This window comes from Phyllobates terribilis, unplaced genomic scaffold (assembly GCF_046119375.1).
Source record: "Phyllobates terribilis strain yellow unplaced genomic scaffold, ASM4611937v1 Scaffold_4__5_contigs__length_816908805, whole genome shotgun sequence".
Classification (NCBI taxonomy): Eukaryota; Metazoa; Chordata; class Amphibia; order Anura; family Dendrobatidae; genus Phyllobates; species Phyllobates terribilis.
Window position 1 is genome coordinate 545751851 of NW_027362764.1, and position 22591 is coordinate 545774441.

Sequence of the window (22591 nt, forward strand, 5' to 3'; positions counted from 1 at the left end):
AGTTATAGGGTATGCAGTGAGTCCAACGGCCGACTAAATTTAGGAAGAACCCCACTAATAATTTAAAGACACATAGAGCAGGGCCGTAGTAACAACAAATTCCCATTAGAAAGGAGAGAGTCCGCTATACAGTTATAGGGTATGCAGTGAGTCCAACGGCTGATCAAATTTAGGAAAAACACCACTAAGAATTTAAAGACACATAGAGCAGGACCACAGTAACGACAAATTCCCATTAGAAAGGAGAGAGTCTGCTATATAGTTATAGGGTATGCAGTGAGTTCAACGGCTGACCAAATTTAGGAATAACCCCACTAAGAATTTAAAGACACATAGAGCAGGGCCACAAAAATGACAAATTCCCATTAGAAAGGAGAGAGTCGGCTATACAGTTATAGGGTATGCAGTGAGTCCAACGGCTGACCAAATTTAGGAAAAACCCCACTAAGAATTTAAAGACACATAGAGTAGGACCACAATAATGACAAATTCCCATTAGAAAGGAGAGAGTCTGCTATACAGTTATAGGGTATGCAGTGAGTCCAGCGGCTGACCAAATTTAGGAAAAACCCCACTAAGAATTTAAAGACACATAGAGGAGGACCACATTAACGAGTACGACATGTTCCCATTAGAAAGGAGAGAGTCTGCTATACAGTGATAGGGTATGCAGTGAGTCCAACGGCTGACTAAATTTAGGAAAAATCCCATTAAGAATTTAAAGATACATAGAGCAGGGCCGCAGTAACGACAAATTCCCACTAGAAAGGAGAAGGTCTCCCATAGTGTTGGTCCATGCAGTGAATGCAAGCGCTGCCAAAAATTGGGAGGCACTCCAATGTCTCTTGGAAGAGACTTAGAGGGCCTCATAAAAACATGTTTCCATTCCAAAGGAGTAGGTCTCCTATACTTGTAATGCCCATGCACTAAGTGTATGGGCTAACAAACATTTACCCCTGGGGGTATACATGAACAAAATTTTTTTTATAACGGGCATCATAAACACCCTTTAAAAAACTTATGTGGGTGTTGCATCACACACCAGGGTCACCCTGGTGATATGGTGGTGGAGGATGAGAATGAGGAGAAGGAGGAGGACAAGAGCACATAGGAAAAATCAGGAAGTGTATACCTCTGAGTGGGTGTGAAAGGTGCATGGGAATACACCTCCCAAAAAAAGACACTGGATTTGAGTTTATATTACGCTGCTATCATTCAGTGGTGTTGAGAAGTCTGGCCCAATCCAGCCCTTGTTCATTTTTATAAGAGTCAGCCTGTCAGCATTTTCAGTTTACAGGTGGATGCACTTCTCAGTTATAATTCCACCAGCGGCACTAAAAACCGGCTCTAATAAAAGGCTGGTGGCAGGGCAGGCCACGACCTTCAAGGCATAGAGAACCAATTCATTCCACGTATCCAGCTTGGATACCCAATAATTATAAGGCACAGAGGAATCACGGAGGATGTTGGTATGGTCGGCAAGGTACTCCTTCAACATCTTCCCAAACTTTGCACTCTTTGTGAGAGTACCCCACGCCTCAGGGCTTGTGCGATGGGAGGGGCTGAGAAAAATCTCCCAGAACTTTGACAGGGTTCCCCTGCCTCTGCTTGATTGGAGCTGTGTCTCTCTCACCTGTAGTCCTTGGTTGTCCAAGGAACTGTGACCTCTGCCGCCAGTGTTTTCAGATGGGAATTTTTTTAATAGTTCCGCAACAAGGGCCTTCTGGTACTGCCCCATTTTTCTAGACTAGTCTGCCTCAGGAATAAGAGAAATAAAGTTCTCCTTGCAGCATGGGTCTAGAAGTGTCACCAACCAGTAATGACTGTCATCCAAAATTTTGAGTGCGCGAGGGTCATGGGAAAGGCAGCATAACATAAACTCAGCCATGCGTGCCAGACTGCTAACAGGCAAGACTTCAATGTCCTCACCAAGAGGACGAGTGACCATTCTCTCCTCCTACTCCTCTTCTCTGTCCTCAGGCCATGCATGCTAAACAGACGGTATGACAGTTGTGCAGGTAGTATCGTCAATAGCGCATGAAACTAGCTCCTGTTCTTCCTCCTCCTCCTCTTCCTCATTGTCACCCAATCCATGTTGGGATGAGATGAGGCTGGGCTGTGTGTAATCATCCTGTATGGCTCCTTGCTCCATCTCATCGTGCTCTGCCTGTAATGCATCCTTTTTGATCGTGAGCAGAGAGCGTTTCAGAAGACAGAGAAGTAGGATGTTGACGCTAATTATGGCATCATCGCCACTCACCATCTTGGTGTAGTCCTCAAAGTTTTGGAGGATGGTACATATGTCTGACATCCATGTCCACTCTTGAGGTCTTATGTGTGGAGTCTGAACTGAATACCGATGGCCTTGATGCTGGTACTCAACAACTGCCCTCTTCTGCTCACAAATCCTTTCCAACATCTGCAGTGTATAGTTCCAATGCGTGGGGACATCACACACCAGTCTGTGAGCCGGAAGTTGCAAGCGCTGCTGAAGCACAGCAGCGTAAGCTGTAGGTGACTTTCTAAAATGGGCACACAGGTGGCGTACTTTGACAAGAAGATCTGGCAGTTCCAGGTAGGATTTGAAAAATCGCTGAACCACGAGGTTAAGCACATGGGCCTAGCCTCAGAGCCGCCACCAGGTTCCGGCCATTGTCACACACGACCATATCTGGCTGTAGGTTCAGCGGTGTGAGCCACAGATCTGTTTGCTCTTTCAGAGCTGTCCACAACTCTTCAGCATTGTGCGGTTTGTCACGTAAGCATATTAGCTTCAACACAGCCTGTTGCCACTTGGCCGAGACAGTGCTGCAGTGCTTCCAGCTTGTGACTGATGTGGTAATTTTAGAGATGGAGGCTGAAGAGGAGGAGGAGTCTGAGGAGGATGAGATGCAAGAGCTGTAGACTGTGGGGGAAACCATGATTCACCTAGTGCCTGCAATCCTTGGCGTCAGGAGGACGTGTTCTGTCCCAAGATCCGACTGGGTCCCGGCTTCCACTATGTTAACCCAGTGTGCCGTCAGCTATATGTACCGTCCCTGCCCACAAGCACTTGTCCACATGTCCGTGGTTAGGTGGAATTTCCCGGTTACTGCGTTGTTGAGGGCACGGCTAATGTTTTGGGACACGTGCTGCACACCGGGAGAAATAATGGTGGCTGGGGACTGAGTACCGTGGAATCAGGTTGCGAATGTTTCCATCTCTACGAGCCTAAAAGACAAAATTTCTAGTGCAAGCAGTCATGAAATGTGGGAATTTAGTAGTGTGGCCTGTGGGGCGTTGGGTTGGCTGCATATTTGCGCTTGCGTTCCAAGGACTGGGGTATGGACAACTGAACACTGCGCTGGGACAAGGGCGTGGATGTGCTTCCTGGTTCTGCTACTTGAGAGTGTGCAATGATAGGTGCAGGGCAGAAGGCATCTTCGCATGCACCATGGACAGGGGATTGGCTTGCATGCACAACAGCGGAAGAAGCAGTGGTGCCACCCGCTGACACTGTTCCTGGACCCTGGGGTTCGGCCCACAAAGTTGGGTACTTTGCTGCCATGTGCCTGATCATGCTGGTGGTGGTCAGGCTGGTTGTTTTGCCACCCCTGCTGATGCTGGCCTGGCAGGTGGTGCAAATGGCCTTTTTTGGGCTATCGGCAGCGTCTTTAAAAACAACAACAAACAGACTCGGGAAGACCTAACAGTTGTACTGGCAACTTCCTTCGTGTTGGTGTTACGGGGATTGGTTGCCTGTCTTCTTTCTGCGGCCACCACACTGCTTCTTCCTGCCTGTTGGGGTGCTCTGCCTCCCTCCCCCTATGTGCTGCTTTCCTCGCTCTGCATATCCTCCTGCCAGGTTGGGTCAGTTAGTATATTATCCACCACCTCGTCTTCCACTTCCGCACACTGGTCCTCCTCTTGACTTTCTGGCAATTGAGTCTCATCATCGTCCACCTTTTGTGACACTTTCCCACCGTCGCCTTCATGTGACCGTGGATGCTCAAATATTTGGGCATCGCTACATGCGATCTCCTCTTGCCTTGATTCAAGTGGACCGGGCGAGAGGCCCGAATCTATAAATGGAAAAGTGAACAGCTCTTCGGAGTGTCCAAGTGTGGGATCAGCTGCCTCCGGGCACTCGGCATGGTGGGAGGAAGGAGGTTCAGGGTGAGAAATATGTGGTCCAGACTCACAGCTACTGAGACTTGACTGTGTGGAAGACAAGGTGATGGTATTGGTGGCTAAGTGACTGGAAGCATTACCTGCTATCCAATCAATAACCTTTTCACACTGCTCTGTGTTCGATAGTGGTGTTCTGCGGTCCCCTATTAACTGGGACAGGAAGGTCAAACGAGAAGATGTGGGTGTTTGTTGTGGCACAATTTCAGCTTGCCCACGGCCTCGGCCTCTGCATGCACCATCACTATCACGTCCAGTTCCCTGTCCCTTGCCACGTGCCTTGCCCTTTTTAAATGGAGGACAATATCTTCCACGCTCACTACAAATGACTGAACTTGGAGCGAACTTATATGTGATCCGTGCGACCTACAAACCACAGTTTTAAATAGCTGGCCTGTAGGTATCTATTTTGAACAGCAAACTGGTGTCAATTGTTTCACTCACACACTGAAACAAATTTTTAATGGAGGCCAGAAATGGCAGTATTTTCTGAAAACGTATATGTGATCCGTGTGACGGAGAAAACACAGCTTTAAATAGCTAGCCTGTAGGTAACTATTTTGAACAGCAAACTGGTGTCAATTGCTTCACTGACACACTGAAACAAATTTTTAATGGAGGTCAGAAATGGTAGTATTTTCTGAAAACGTATATGTGATCCATGTGACGGACAAACCACAGTTTTAAATACCTGGCCTGTAGGTAAGTAGTTTGAACAGCAAACTGATGTCAATTGCTTCACTGACACACTGAAACAAATTTTTAATGGAGGTCAGAAATGGCAGTATTTTCAGAAAATGTATATGTAATTCATGTGACGGTCAAACCACAATTTTAAATTCTTGGCCTTTAGGTAACTATTTTGAACAGCAAACTGGTGTCAATTGCTTCACTAACACACTGAAAAAAAATGTAATGGAGGCCAGAAATGGCAGGATTTTCAGCGCAATTATATGTGATCCGTGTGACGGACAAACCACAGTTTTAAATAGCTGGATTTTTAGTGCTATAATATGGAAAGGACCTGGCTGTGTTCTGCAGTGCCAACAAGCAAATGGTGCAGAACAACAGTGTTCTCTAGATTGCTTTTTAAGCAAATAATGAGAATTAAGATCCCAAAAAAAATTATTGCTAGCCCCTGAGACCTGGGCCTATTTCTAGAAATATCTAACAGCAGCAGCAGACAAAACTGGAATGGAGCTTTTTGTGCTATGTGCACTGAAGTCTGCTATATACTCTGCCTGCCGATATACACTGCCTGCCTGATATCTCTGCAGATGGATTAGTCCTCAGAAGGACTGTTTGTTGAGATGGATATATGTCTCTAATATAGTTTGGTACACCTATACTAACTAGAAACAAGCAAATCTCTCCTTAGCTCAGCAACACCTCTCCCTACACTGTCTGATTCCAGAGTGACTGTGACGAGCATGGCGGCGCCAGGTCTGATATAGACCTGATGATGCTGTGCGGCCAGCCAATCACTGTAATGTCACAACCAACATAGCTATGGCATAACAGTGAGTGGCAGGCAATCCCTGCATGTCATTGACTCTGTAAAGAGCGCCAAACATGCAGGGAGGAGACCCGAGCTCCCGACTAGCAGCCCGGGAAATACTCGGCGAGCTCCGAGCATCTCGAGCAGTGAAATGCTAGGGCAAGCACCAAGCAGTAGAGAGCATGCTCACTCATCACTAGTTGCAATGCCATACCGGCATCTTTCTCAAAAAAAAGAACATGCATGCAATATCGTAGCAAGAGACTTCTTTTCCAGCAAGCCGCGAGGCAGCTGCAGATGGTTATGTGAACCTTTACAATGGTTGTGTCTATGCACCACCACCCCATGTGAGCTAAATCTATTGTATAATCTATCTCCTATATTAGGGTTTTACCCTATTGTGGGCTTCTCCCTCCAGTTATTGTTTCTCAAATGAAAGGAGATAGGAACACTGCCTAAAAATGCAGCACAATATGGTTATATACCAAAATAGAATATTGAAACAGGTAAAAAGTAAAAATGTTTTCATTTTCTTATTCACATTTTTGTGGGGGTGGGGCAAAAAATCCTTATCCTTAAATACAGTGGTTGCTATGTAGGTATACATGCGGAAAGTAATTTGGAGCAACAGCCAGCTGTATAGTTATGGCACCTACGATTGTAAAATGCGTCTAACAAATTAAAGCTGAGCTCCGAAATGCTATAATATTTAAACATTGAATACAGTGACGAGCAAAAGGGTAACAATGTTTTGAACTTTTGACTTTCAGGTTTCATCCACTTCTGCTTTGAACGTAAGACTACCATCATTTTATACACCATCATCATGGCTGTCTTATATAATCTTATATCGTGGCTATCCTCAGGTATATTCTCAGCAATATAGCTGAGAATATACCTGAGGAAGACATAATTTTGTCGAAACGCGTTATATTTACATGACAGATAAAGATCGTTTGGAAAATATATACCCACAGTATTCACTGGCTTCTTGGGAGCACATTTGGCCTGGAGGAACATTATAGTCAAAATCTCTTTCCTATGGTAACCCGAGCAGGGTTATCGAATAGCCACCAGGTGTATGCAGCAAACCAACTGAAAGGAGAAAATCCCTTTCTTTGTGATCCTTAGAGATCAGTAAGCTTAACTGAAAGACCAAATAAAGGTGAGTACAAAAGACCATTATAAATATTCATATTACCGCTATACAGTGCATTGTGAAAGTATTTGGCCCCCTTGAACTTTTCTACCTTTTGCCACATTTCTGGCTTCAAACATAAAGATAAAAAATTCTAATTTTTTGGGGAAGAATCAACAAGTGGGACACAATCGTGAAGTGGAACAAAATTTATTGGATATTTTAAACTTTTTTAACAAATTAAAAACTGAAAAGTGAGGCGTGCAATATTATTCGGCCCCTTTACTTTCAGTGCAGAAAACTCACTCCAGAAGTTCAGTGAAGATCTCTGAATGATCCAATGTTGTCCTAAATGACTGGTAATGATAAATAGAATCCACCAGTGTGTAATCAAGTCTCCATATAAAGGCACCTGCTCTGTGATAGTCTCAGGGTACTGTTTTAAGTGCAGAGAGCATCATGAAGACCAAGGAACACACCAGGCAGGTCCGAGATACTGTTGTGGCAAAGTTTAAAGCCGGGTTTAGATACAAAAAGATTTTCAAGTTTTAAACATCTCAAGGAGGAATGTGCAAGTGATCATATTGAAATGGAAGTAGTATCAGACCACTGCAAATCTACCAAGACCCGGCCGTCCCCCTAAACTTTCATCTCAAACAAGGAGAAGACTGATCAGAGATGCAGTCAAAAGGCCCATGATCACTCTGGATGAACTGCAGAGATCTACAGCCGAGGTGGGAGAGTCTGTCCATAGGACAACAATCAGTCGTACACTGCACAAATCTGGCCTTTATGGAAGAGTGCCAAGAAGAAAGCCATTTCTCAGAGATATCCAAAAAAAGTCTCATTTGAAGTTTGCACATGCCACATGGGAGACACCCCAAACATGTGGAATAAGGTGCTCTGGTCAGATGAAACCAAAATCAAACTTTTTGGCCACAATGTAAAACGATATGTTTGGCGCAAAAGCAACACAGCTCATCACCCTCAAAACACCATCCCCACTGTCAAACATGGTGGTGGCAGCATCATGGCTTGGGCCTGCTTTTCTTCAGCAGGGACAGGGAAGATGGTTAAAATTGATGGGAAGATGGACGGAGCCAAATATAGGACCATTCTGGAAGACAACCTAGAGTCTGCAAAAGACCTGAGACTGGGGCGGAGATTTATCTTCCAACAAGACAATGATCCCAAACATAAAGCAAAATCTACAATGGATTGGTTCAAAAATAAATGTATCCAGGTGTTAGAATGGCCAAGTCAAAGTCCAGACCTGAACCCAATCGAGAATCTGTGGAAAGAGCTGAAAACTGCTGTTCACAAACGCCCTCCATCCAACCTCAATGAGCTCGAGCTGTTTTGCAAGGAAGAATGGGCAAGAATTTCAGCCTCTCGATGTGCAAAACTGATAGAGACATACCCCAAGCGACTTGCAGCTGTAATCGCAGCAAAAGATGGCACTACAAAGTATTAACTCAAGGGGGCTGAATAATATTGCATGCCCCACTTTTCTGTTTTAATTTGTTAAAAAAGTTTAAAATATCCAATAAATTTCATTCCACTTCATGATTGTGTCCCACTTGTTGTTGATTCTTCCCCCAAAAAATAGAATTTTATATCTTTATGTTTGAAGCCAGAAATGTGGCAAAAGGTAGAAAAGTTCAAGGGGGCCAAGTACTTTCACAGTGCACTGTATACTACACTTAGATTGGTGCGCTCTCTGTCTACCGTTCTCTCTTTTTTGTGGAACCAAACTGAAATGTAACTGAAGGAAAACAAAAATGCTAGCCCCGCGAAGTTGCTACACAAAGGTTCATGACTGGAGATAAATATGCTGCAATAGTGGGCAGCATGGTCACGGGTGTACGATATCTAAAGTAGACAAGTAGCTAATTGGAACAGGAATGAAAAAAATAAAACCTTTTAAATGAATGGTGAAAGAAAAATACAGTCATGTGCCTTTACTCAATTGTGTGGGACCCAAAAATCTAGATAAAATCATATCCGAAAAGCAAACACCTGCAACTGACCACTGTGTACATTGGAATGCATCTAATATTAGACTATTAGTGCAATGAAGTGGGTTGCAAAAATATGCTTACCAATACATACATTTTGATAGGTAAAAAATTGTGTTTAAGTTTCAAGATTATGGAGATTTCTGTTTTAAAATAAAAAAAATTGCTCCCATGTCTCAAAATAAAGAATCATAGTTTCAGTGACATGCAAGCTTTGAATTCAGAATTTGGTAATTTGGTTTTATTTGCACAATTAGCAATGGGGGATTTAATACATACCCTTCTTGCTTGTACTATATGAAAAATAAATGTAGCTATTAAGGTGCTGTAGCTGCAATATATCACAGATGAATCAGTTCACAATCACACTGAATGACTATACGGCTTGAATCACTTGAATCTTTAATTTGAAATTCACAAACTGATATTATCACATCCATGTTTAATGTGGAACATCAGCACTTTAGTAGTACACCACAATCACATAAACCTTTTTCTGCTCCTTTACTATGTGCTCTAAGATCTTATCTCTGCACAATTCAGGCATAAAATGGTGTTCCTTGACCGACCCCTATCTTTTATGCCAGCTATGATATCATCCCCTGATTGGCTGAGCTATACCATATGAACTGATTGCTGTAGGGCATCATGGGAAAGTATTTTTCGCCTATTCTCATGAATCGAATTGCAGAATGTTTGAATTCACAAGAAATAACAAACTGCATGAAATTTAAATCAGACTCGATCCTCTGTTGATTAATCCACTTATCTTGATTTCTAAGGACCAGATGTTTTTTTATTAAGTCCTAATACGAAAAACTATGGAATTCAAATAGGTATTATTTAGTTATTTTCATACCTGTAACTATGCTATGGTATAGGTTGAATTACACTTTTTTATATCTTATCTTATGAGGTATAATGCGGGTCAAGGAGTGTTATGATTATTTGATAACGCTAGAAACATGTCAAATGAATGTGATTTATATCTATCGTATGAAGCACCCACATGAGGAATGAATTCTTACAGTGACTCTAGGGTCACATATATTTTAAAATCTGATGAACATTTTAGTAACAATTTGTTCTTGTTGATCCCACAACACTAAACCAACAGAAGATCAGTATGAATTATTATTGAGATGTTAGGTTAAATGAATCATTTTTGTAGTAAAAAAATAATACTGAAAAAAAATGTAAATTTATTAAAAGAATATACAGCAAAGACATTTAACTGATGCTATGAATTGAAAATAGTTTCCTTATTGATTGGTTTTAGATTTTTTTCTGAAATGTTTTAATAAATGTTCAAAATGTATGTCATGTAAGGTTTATAAAATTACATGCTTTATCCCCTTATTTAGATAATAGACATTATCAAGTTATGTAAAACTTGTACTAACAAAATACATTTTTATCTCTACTGTTGTGTGGCAAACAAATAGAAGAAAGTATTCAAAACAAACCTATGTCAGGCTGGGTTCACATAAAGTATTTTCCTACGATCAGTGCATTTGTCTGGGTTTCTGTACTCTGTTGTGCATCATTTTTAGCCGGATACACCTATTGGTGCCATCCTCAACAAGGCATATACTGCCGAAAGTGATACATGAAAGGGCACACTGTGGCTGCATCTACATTATTTTAGTCAATGGCCCCATTAGCTAGTGGGTACACCAGACTCCTATTTTGTCGGAAAGGGGGTCTCAGACGGAAGCCCCGACAGGGCAAAAAATGTAAAATGCTATGTGAACCCAACCTATGCTGCTGAGAAAATGTAATAAACTGGCTTATTGAGTAGGAAGGTCTGTAATTATGGATCTGTGTAATATTAACTCATTTATTTTCTAATAGATGGTCAATAATTTGTCCTACTATATGGACTCCTACAGCTTTTACACTCACTTGTTGAATTGCAGCCAGTGAACAGTCAACTGTCTTGAAAATGAATCATACTTTTTTAATTTTTGTTCCAACCAAAACCCTTTAAACATTTGACATGACTGTTGATAGGTTAATTGAGAGACAGAGATACTTGTAAACAACAATGGTTAAGCAGGCCCTAAACAATAGATGATAGTCAGCCGAACAGTGCTTTGGTCGACACTCATCTAGGCCGACTCTCTCATACACAGGAGCACTAATGCTGCTAAGCACTTATGAGAAAGACTTTATGAAACATACCTGACAATGGCTTATCTTTCAGAAACCAAAACTATCGACAGTCCAAAATCGGACACATCCGATCAACATCTCCGCATCAGTTGTCCAGGGCATGCATACACATCAGACTATCAGCCGAACCCCCTGATATTGAAAGTTTGGCTGAAAGTTTAATGTGTACGGGTGCCTTCAGCTAGCCAGTTCAGTGAGTAAAGACCCTTTTACTAAGGCTAATGATCACATGGACAACAATTCCAAATCAACAATGTAAACATGGCTAGATACCGATAAATCCCATTCTTTAAGCAAATAACATCAATATTTATAAGTAGAATGCCGCCTGTGTAAACAGCAATGTATTGTACTTACAATGATGAAACTCTAAGCAAACAATCACACTAATGATTCATCTGTCACATATAGTGTTGATGATTGCTCCAGATAAATGCAGAAAAATGAGAATCAATTAACATGTAATATCGTAAGTTAGCATTTGTTTCAAATAAGAAATCTGGCCCTGTAAAAAAATCCTAGGAGAAAGTTGTGTGCATCACTGAGAAATGGAATATGGGTTTTGCATAGCTTTTCAAAACATATAATCAGTTTTATAATGTACTTTGTAAGAGCAGGTTTAAATGGAAATATCAGTATTCAACCCTGCAATGACAGGTCACTGGAACAAATAACTGAATTAAAAATGTATATTGTTGTAATTCCAGGAACAGACTAATGGCAACTGTGAATGAATATTAAGAAAATGTTATATACCAAAAAAGAAATATACAATATTCCACTGCAAGAGGCCAAAAGGTTCAACAAGGTCTAGGATTAGGAAGGAGACCCTAAAATTAATAATGCATTATCTTCTGAGATATTAAAGAACCTCAATCCAAATTAGTAAATTTGATTAGACTTGAAAAATTACTGACGAAAGTTCCTCTAGGAAAAAAGCTGAATAATTGTCAGTAATTGTAAAGAATAAAGTAAGAATTAATTTTTACTTCAGTTATTTATTTTCTATTTATCAGTGCCATTAAAGCATCATCAAATCTGCATTTACAGTAAAGTTTCTATAAAGAATAGAATAATAAGAAATCATATTTTAGAATGTGATTTTTATTTGTAAGTGAAAAAGTTAAATGTTTGAATCCCATTTAAACAGTGGGTAATAGTAAAAAAACTGTAATAAATCTGTATAAACATTTACATACAAGTTTCATGACAGCTATTTATCAAAAAATATACAATATGGGAACCAAGATAAATATTACATACTGTCTCAAGCTGCCACAAGTTTCTAAGGCATATTACAATGAAAAAAAAATTAAAGGGTTGCTCACACTATTCTTTTCATACTGGGTCCAAAAATACCAAGCTTACCCTTCTAGCAGTGATGGGTTAGTGACGGTTCCCACCAATGACTATAAGGGGCTTTTGGCAGAGCTATGGATAAGCATCAGGAATCAGCACGTGAGTATGCTTCACCTAAAATGAATATTTAAATTTGGCAAATCACTGCAATTTATCAAGGAAATTCAATTTGAATCAAAGTTAATTGATGAGAATTGAATGTTCCTTATTATGCTTTAGAGTCTCTATACATAGGATGTAGAAAAAAAAATTAATATTCATCTCACCACTCACTTCAGTGCTCACCTGTCCCGTCACCTCTACCATCGGGTTTTTCTTTTAGCCTTAGACGGGTTCTTTGGTTTGTTTCACTTTGTGCTGTGGCTTCCAGCACAAGTAGGCTTCTAAAATGCCTGCACACCAAACCCTCATGATGTTATGACATTGAGACATTCTTCACTCAAGGTCTAGTCAGTATATCAAGGGATGCACGTTGTGACATCTTAGCATGTGCGTGATGGAATGGTGTGCAGGGACGTCAGAGGCCTACTCATGCTGGAAGCCATGGCCCATAGCAAAGCAAGCTGAAGAGGGAATGAGGGAAGGCAAAAAAAGAGGAGCGAAGGACCTGATGGCTGGCAGTGGGGTGATGGGACAGGTAAGCAGTGAGGTAAGTGATTTTTTATTTTTTCATCTTTTTTTGCCAGGCCTTTACAGCTACTATTTTCTTGAATTTGCACTGAACAAATTGAAAAAAAAAGCGTATTCTGGAGAATACAATGTTTAGTAAAATTCAAGTAGAGTTCAAATGCACTAAGATAAACTCGCTCATCTTTATTTTTTTTTATAGACTATGTTACGACATGAAATTTGTCAACAGATGGACAACCGATCAGTTACCCAATTAGCATGTGGCTACTACTACATACATTTTCAACTACGCACAGAAATAACTCTATACAGCTGAACACAGCACAAAAAAACACAAAACAGACGACCCCTCTATGCCAGATTAAAGAGAGTATACACCTCCAAAATATGCATTCTATAATATAAACCACTTAAACACATTTGGGGTCTTGATTCGTCAAAGTGTTTTCGCTAGAATTTTTGCACAAAATGCTTTTGCCATTTGCCCCAGCCAGCTCTGCCAAAATGGGAAAAGCTTGAGCTGGATGAGATGTTGCGAAGCCCTCCCGATTAATTTGTCAAAAGGTCGTCGACTTTAGTGGAGTAACCTACACCAGAAATGTATTTTAGCCCCTGACTGGAGTAACATTTCTAGAGAAGCACAGGCCAGTTGTGAGATGAGATGTGTCTCTCAATGAATTAGGCTCATCTTACTCCAGCACGCACATCATTAAGACTGGCCTACAAAACTATGGTTTTAATGAATCGCGTCCATTTGATTTCTGCTATTGCTGTACAAAAAGTAATCTAGATATCTTTTCTGAATATACAACATTTGCTCATACTGATTTACTAGATGTATGGATAAACCATGAATATAGGTCTGTACAATGCTATAATGTTGGGCTATATTAAGTTTATCATAGATAACATCTCTACTGGCAATAGATGGGCAACTGACCGGTCACCCATTAGCCATTCAAGTAATCATAACACAACTGTTCAGTTAACACATAATACATCTGTATATTACTTAACTAATAAGGCATCAATTAAAATCATGCAACACTTAGTCATCAAGATTCAAAACTTTAAGCTATAAAATAAGTTTTTTTTTGTTAAGCCATGTTAGGACAGTGATGGGCATGAGATTTCACTTGCCAACAGATGGACAACCAATCAATCACCCATTTAGCATTTGGATAAAACTACTACATACATTTCCAGCCATGCAAAATGTTTACCAGAAATGGCAAAGCAACAAAAAAGCATAAAACCTCTCCATACTGGTTGAATAGTCTGGAATGGTGCTCTGACACATTTCCCAAAGTAAAAACCCAGTCCCATAAGCTACATAGCACTTATAAGTATACAGCGCACAGGTAGTCAACTACAAAAACTGCTTTAGATCATAAATAGAGTTGACCATTATACTTTTGCAACAGAAATAAGTAAACTGATCTTTAGTTTAAAGGGGTATTCCCATCAACAAGATCCTTATGTAGTAGGTGTAATAATATTATTAGCAAATACCGCCAATTAGAAATGTAGTAGAGTTCTTCTGATAAGCTTGTGCAGGGCATTTCAGTAGGTTGGGTTTCCATGGTTACGACCACTCATATAGTGACAGTTAGTTGTTAGTGGTCGTAACCATGAATGCCTAAGCTACTGCAATGCCCTGCACATGGGGTAAGCAACATAGCGAATCAAAAGAACTATACTACATTTCTAAATGGAGGAATTTGCTAATATTATTATTATTACACCTACTACATATTGGGATAAGATCTTGGAGATGGGAATACATCTTTAAAATAATTAGATCCAGGATAAACTTACAAATTATTTGCCAATCTGATTCAAGATAAACCTTTTAACAATTTGCCATTTCTATCATGCACAATACAATGAATTTACAATACAATGTTGAATGAAATCTTCCAAACTAATTGAAAACTGATTGCTTAAAGTCACAGACCCAAAGTCTTCCCTGGAGCTATACTACGAAGAAATTATGATGGCAACATGAACACTTTTTGATCAGATTCAGTGTTGTTATACATGCAGCAACATTATTTGTATTTATGTGGGTAAATGTATGAAATTGCACTGGGTAGATTGAAATGAATCAATGTACGTTCTCTATGTCTGGACTGTGCATGTGAAAAATGAAACAAGGAGATGTTACTGGAGTCTCTCAGTAGTAGAGCATCAGACTTTGGCTCTGTAAGTTCAATAAATATTAAGATACTGAACTTTGGTTGAACATGTTTATTATGTATAAAAGGGCCTCTTAGAAAATTCTTGTGGTAGGTTGCCTTAAAAGCGACAATTCTAGTTGTGAATAGTACCAAGATTAAAAAGCAAACCATCAAAGCAGTTGTAAATTTAATTTAAGATTTGAAGGTTTTGTTATTTTTAAACATTTGTAACAAAATTTTGCAACATAAAACATTGTGGTTGAAAGTAGGACTTTATCTTCAACCTTAGACATATAAGAACATATGTAGGTAAAAGACTAAGTCAGAATCACTTTATCTCTGGAATCACGTTCTTTTACTGGAACCCTACTTTAAAAGACTGAAATGATAAAGATGAACCAAATTGTAATATAAAAATATTAATGTAAATTAAATCTATTTTTGGTAAATTAAAGTGGAATTTAGAGCATAGCCTTCCTGCTGATTACAAGATGCTCATCACACAGAATATATTATGCACAAAAAACATGAACCTTTACTTTAATAGAAACTTACTTTATGAAATGTTCTAAAATAGGCAGCTTTTTCATCTGGAAATTTTTCTAGCCTCCTCGGTCCTTTACTTGAAGCCTTCTTAAACACTAGCCAGCAGCGCCTATAAATCTGCGAATAAAAGTATAAAATCAATAAGTTCTTACTTAACATAAAGGAAAATATAATACTGTAAAACCAGATTAGCAGAACATATGGACACTTCAATAGGATAAATAAAACGTCTGCTTTATTATAATGCTATTTGTAACGATAGCACTTATTTTACTCATTGAACTGTGACCCTTCCATGATGACATTCATAAAGAGATAAATAATTGGATGTGAATTGAACTCAAGTTGAATTTTATGAAATTCGTAGGTCATGGTGATTTCAATTTGCTATGTTACACATTGCAGAGATTGTGTCAGACATAGAAGGCTTACATGATCTCAGGTGTGACTGTGTGGGCTTTCCCATAATGCCTTGCAGCAATCATATCACTTTGCATAGTGAAGCCAATCAAGAGCCACTATCACAGCTGGAACAAATGCCAAGGTATGGAATGCAGCAGCCCTTTTAGGGTTAGTATTTTGGATAATGAGAAGAAGTCACAGCTCAGAAAAGAAAGCTCTAAAACAATGGACAAATATTCTAGACAATAATGTGTTGCATAACAGCAGCACTGAAGAAAATAAAAGTATTGGGAAGCAAGGTGGTTAGCACTGTTGCCTTGCAGCACTGAGTTCCTGGGTCCAAATCCCACCAACAACAACACCTGCAAGGAATTTGTATGTTCTCCCTGTGTTTACGTGGGTTTCCTCCACGTTCTCAGGTTTCCTCCCACATTCCAAAGACATACAGATAGGAAATGTAGATAGTGAGCCCCAGTGGGGACAGGGATGCTGACGACTGTAAAGAGCTATGGAATTAATGGCACTATATAAGGCCCCCTTCACATGTACATGTTTCCGGCACATATGGTATCCTTTTTTTTCACGACTACGACACATACCCATTATAACATATGCTGCTACGCACATGTCTGTGTTTTTACATGGAACTGCGTGTCCATGCAAACCACACGGTGACATGTGTGTTCTTTCTGGAAGCCCAGATGACAAGGGCCAATACAAGTCTAAGAGTCTGTGAAAAACATGTACATCACATGGATGACATATGAGTTCCCTCCGTGTGCCTCCATGTGGCATCCGTGAGCTGTATGTGTTTAACGTGGCAAAGTATAGGAGAAGCTTTGTAATTTCATTCTTTCTTTATTCATACTGGAAAAATATTAATGGCACACTGATTCAAAACACTGATGACACCAGTACTGTTTTATTCGGTACTGGTTTTATACAGACGTGTGAAGGGGTCCTAAATGAATAAAATAAATAAATAATACAGAGATTCTATTGAGGAAGTGAAAGATAGAAGTGATAGCAGTAGTGCCATATGAAGCGTGATTGATTAGTAATTTGGTATAGCTGACATCTGTCCTGCTGCATTTGAATTACAATTACACATTTGTATTTTCTTCATTTTTAATGCACTAGAAAGCAGAAGCACAATAACACAATAGTTTTTACAGAAAAATAATCTGAAATCAGTGTTAAATGGTGTTCTTGCTTGTTACAAGTGAATATGCTGAGTTTTTGCAATTCTTGTGCAATTGTTTTTGTAAAGGGGGGAAAATAGTTTTTTTTTTTTTTTAATACAAAAAATTCCCTAAAAACCAGACATTTAACTGCAACTGGCTTAATTCATAAAGTGTACATGTGTTGCAAACATTTTTTTTACATACCTGTTTTACTAATAAATTTTTACATCTGCCACGACACACAAATACAGCACCCTCTTGCTTGTGCTGGATTTTTGGTAATGTACCTATCCAGCATTTCCTTATTTGTTATTTTCCAGAAGGGAATTGAATTTTGTTGAATTAATGGAAAAAATGTAGACAATTATCTGTGTGTCTGATTTCACACACCTGTTTTACTAGTCCAATGTAATATCCATACATGCCACATCTATACTGCAGCCTGATGTCACATTTGTTTTCTTCACATGTACAGTGAGGAAAAAAAGTATTTAGTCAGCCACCAATTGTGCAAGTTCTCCCACTTAAAAAGATGAGAGAGGCCTGTAATTGACATCATAGGTAGACCTCAACTATGAGAGACAAAATGAGAAAACAAATCCTGAAAATCACATTGTCTGATTTGGAAAGAATTTTTTTTTCAAATTTTGGTGGAAAATAAGTATTTGGTCAATTACAAAAGTTCATCTCAATACTTTGTTATATATCCTTTGTTGGCAATGGGGATGTCACTGGGCAACACAGACTTTCAACTCCCTCCAAAAGCTTTCTATAGGGTTTAGATCTGGAGACTGGCTGAGTAAGTGTTCTGCACAAAACGTTCTGCCTGATCACAAATGACAAAGAGGGAAAATTTTTGGACTGTTTTAAATTAAAAAAAACATGAAAAGTCTGTCAGTACACTGTGTTATTAAATGAGCTGTTGGCTATTATTGTCTGGGTCACTTAGACATTACAAAGGCTGCATTTAAAATTAAAGGTATTGAAAGGGCTTGGACACAGCCCTAGGGGTTTCAGAGAGTTAGACACATATTTACACATTTTCAGGTTAACTGGACTATATGGAATTCTTGGAAAATTCATGTTCCACAAATTATTATTTATTTATTTTCTTAAAAATTGTCAAAACTGACAAATATGAATTTCAAACGTATTGATCATCTCTACATTTATGTAAGCTAGCATTGTTTTAAGCATTGTTTTAAGCATACTCCCTTTCCACCACTAGATTTTATCATCGTTTTCTTCACAGCTGAACATAGTTAAGAGCAGGACTTGCCTCCTTTAATCCATACTGTACTTTGGCAATAATGTAAAGCACTCAATAAATAATGGTGCAGTTGTTTTTGTGACATATAATATAATAATGATAATATATATTTTTCTTATACCTGCAGGTTATTTTATGTAACACAAAGCTTTTTTATTAAGCTTGGCACTTTTGTTGTGTTTCAAAAAATCCAATTATTATTTGATTAAATTATAATATTGCTAAAAATTCTTATACCATAAATATTCTGACGATTTGCCAAATTATGAGTTTTAGCTATCAGTATTTAGTCCACTCCACACAGTTAAGAGCAACAGTTCTATTTTTTCATTGTTCCCATTATTTCCTTTTCAACACTGTTGAATATAAATTTAACTGAGCAAATCCCCCTTGTAGAAAAAAACATAGCTGGCTTGCAATGTCTGCGTTTCATGGGCTCTTCAAAGTCTTATAGACAAGAAACAACTGAGAACAGGGCTTAGATCTTTCACAAGCTATGCACCCGGAGGAGAACAAGATGGGTTTTCAAAATGGAAGAAAAAATCCATTTTGATTACCGACATACAGTAATTAAATCTAAAGAATGAAAAATTAGAGAAACTTCCATGGAAGTAAAGGTTTAGTTTTGGTGATGTCTTCTACACTGATTCATTAGTAAGTCTGAATGCAACTAGCTGCGGATCGCTAATTGTGAGTCAAGTAAAAAGCAAATGCCTAACAAATAACAGAAGTTCATGAAGAATATTTTCATCAGATTCTAAACATGTGTGTGATGTGCACAATTCAATAAAAAGGGAATACTGTAAAAAAAATGTACAGAAAATCAAATACTGAACAGTGCAGATGAATAAACTAATATGCACACACTGGAGAGAATTGATTGAAAAACGCTTGACAGACTACAATTCACATCACAAGAAGTGAGCGGCCACACATAGACACCTATAGCGTAGACATGTCATGAAATACTATTGTGACGAAATAGAACTTAATCTTAATTATCCAGATGTAAATTCAGTAGGCAAGGAGACATACCCTATTATCTTTATGTTGACTTTCGAATTTATGTGTTTTTCTTTGGTTGGTCAAGAAACAGACTATTATTTGTATAAGCCTGTATATTGACACTTGAGTTGATATTTACTGCAACTTATTGTCTGCTAACTTTGCAAGACAGGGACGCAGGGTCATTGAACGATGATGTTTGCTAATATGTTGATTACCATTGTATAAGTCCTTGTGGCTTGTTGACCTGCAGAGCAGTGGAGGAAAGCTATGAAAATTAATTAAATGCTCAAACAATGAGAGATGAGCCCCTACCACCTTCCTTCCTGACCTTTGGATGATAAGAGAGACTTTACAAAATCACAACCAAGAAATACTCTTCAGAACAGCAACCAGGACACATGGCTCCATCAAGAGGGACACAGATTTGACTCTACAGGATGACAGCTCAGCTGGAAGAACACAGATCTGCTCCATTGACCATCACTAGAACCCATGGATACGTTTGGGGAAGCCAGGATTATTACCCTTCAGGCACCTGGCCCCATGGATATGTTAGTAGAAGCCAGGTTGGGACCATCTGGTCGCCTGGTCCCATGGAGATGTTTGGGAAAGCCAGGATTATGACTCTCCGGTCATCTGTTTATTGTCTGTTCAGTGGTTCAATATTGCCACACTGTTTTACCCTCACCTTCTGTTGTCTGAGTAGTATTCTGCCCACAGGAGACCCATGTGTCTTCACAACTATCAATCATATTTTTTTCTAAGAATTAGTTATCTCACGCTACACAATTGAGATATGTTGAGCCAAGTGAAAAGGTGAGGAAGAACACATCTGAATGTGTATCCTAAAATTACATTATATTTTAAAGTGGTTTTCGTGAAATCATTTACTACTGGGACACTAAATATTTATTTTGAAACTTATACAATATAACAGGAGAAATAAAAATGCATACTGCAAATTCAAATTTAGTAACAAAATTTCAGGACCTTGGAGAGCAACAAAAACAAACATATTGTTAGAAACCTAAACGGGTATTATTATTGTGCAATAAAAAGTTATACAAATCTCCCAAAATACTTTTTTTCTATGAATTACTCATGCTTGCAGTAATTCAACTGGAAAATTTTAGCATTTACTTCCTATTGATAAACATAAACATCATTTCTGATCATGTGATGGTAAGAAGCTAAAGTGGTATAGCTGAAAGGGGCTTTGTCAACATTTTTGACCTTGCAAAACCACTGACTGCACTAAGTATCAGGCCTAGAACACAATTTGCACATACTTTTTGTGTATGATGCTATGATGCTATTATGAATATTGCTCTAAAGTAGTAATTTTAATACAGCGGGTGTTTTCTCGCGATTGCTCTGAAGACAGTTCCAAATGCTGATGGACTCTGTGGTATCTGTAGTAAGCACTCCTTAAACCTCTGTCTCTGCTCTTGAGTGACAGACGTGGCATCAGTCTAGGAGAATAGTACATCCATGAGCTGAAAGGAAGGGTTGTGAACCACTTTCTGCACCACTCCAGCGTTTTTTTCTTTATTGGAGCGGTGCTACTAATCTAAGTCCCTTGCCTCCAGCATAATATTTACTAGCCATCGTCTTCATCTTTTATTGGCGCCATTCTGGTTGGGCTTCTGCAAGTTATGACCTGCCGGATCCCTCCAGTGTTTGTTGGGTGATCTGGAAGTCACAGTTCAATTTAAGTCTCTAGGAGCCAGAAAGAGCCCAGAACTAAGCTCTCGTAGACTTACATCAAAAGCTTGTAACCATTACCTCTGGTTTCCGGTCAGTCAGAAGTTGCTGTCACAAAATGGTGTCGCAAGACTGCAGCGACGGTGATAGCAGATGACGACAACACCTGGTAAGTATAGTACGAAGGTCAGGGAACTCAGATTAGTTTCACAACTCCAGCGGTTAAATAAAAATAAAAAAATGTTGGAGTGGTGCTTTAACATTGGTGACCTCCTTCACCAAATTTGCAAGAGTGACATGATAGATTAAAGATTCTCTTTCACAGTCATGCTGATACTAAAACTATTCATGAAGGTATACTTAAACTGATATTTGACTTAGCACTGCCCGCAGTATTGTCAGGTCAAAAAATCTAAGAGATTCCCTTTAGGAAGAAAGCTAAGGAATGGAAAAGACAGGAGGTGAGGGTCTATCAAGAAGTTCAAATATAATAATATTACAAAGAAAGGTATTTTCAGATGAGTAAAAGTTCAGGATTTCTCCTATTCCTGAACAACCACTTCAAAACAACAAAGTTGGAGAACATTCAACTGCACTCTTCTTTCAGACCTCCAAGTTTTTATGATCATCTTTCAACTGTGAAACAAAAGCTTAGTGCTATGTCTAAAAGTTATGCAGCTAAAAGAACTAGACATGAAACTTTTACAGTTTGCATTAGAACATGCAAAATCACCATCTGAGATGTGGAATGAGGTTTTAAAGGCTAAGTCTAAATCTAAGATTTAGCAACATAAGGCAGTAAACATGTTGTTAAAAAAGGGAATTCCTATCTCCAAGATCCTATGACAATATGTAGTAGGTGTAATAATAATGATATTAGAAAATGTCTCCAATTAGAAATGTTGTTCTGATTAGCTTTGCTGCTTACCCCATGTGCAGGGCAGGGCATTTAAGTAGCTTAGGTATCCATGGTTACGATCAGTCATATAGTGACAGTTAGTTAGTTGTTAGTGGCCATAGCCATGGATACCTGAGCTACTGCAATTCCCTGCACGTGAGGTAAGCGACATCAGAAGAACTATAGTACATTTCTAATTGGAGGAATTTGCTAATATTATTATTATACCTACTACACATTGGGATAGGATCTTGAAGATGGAAATACCCCTTTAAGTCATATCTTCAATAATCAGTAAAGCATGATGGAAGATTTGACAAAAAATAGAGAAGGATATAAATTATGATTAAAAGACTTATCTGGCCAATTAAATACATGGCCAATCTTTAGTACAGACCACCTGTAGTAAATCAG

The 22591-nt window shown here is 38.9% G+C and overlaps 1 protein-coding gene across 1 annotated transcript in view; it reads right to left on the bottom strand.

The window, feature by feature from the left end:
• DOK6 (docking protein 6) overlaps positions 1-22591 on the bottom strand; it is a 746130-nt gene that overhangs the window by 515325 nt on the left and 208214 nt on the right. Inside the window, 1 exon segment of the mRNA XM_073676947.1 lies at positions 15721-15828. Within this exon segment, the coding sequence (XP_073533048.1) occupies positions 15721-15828 (108 nt within the window).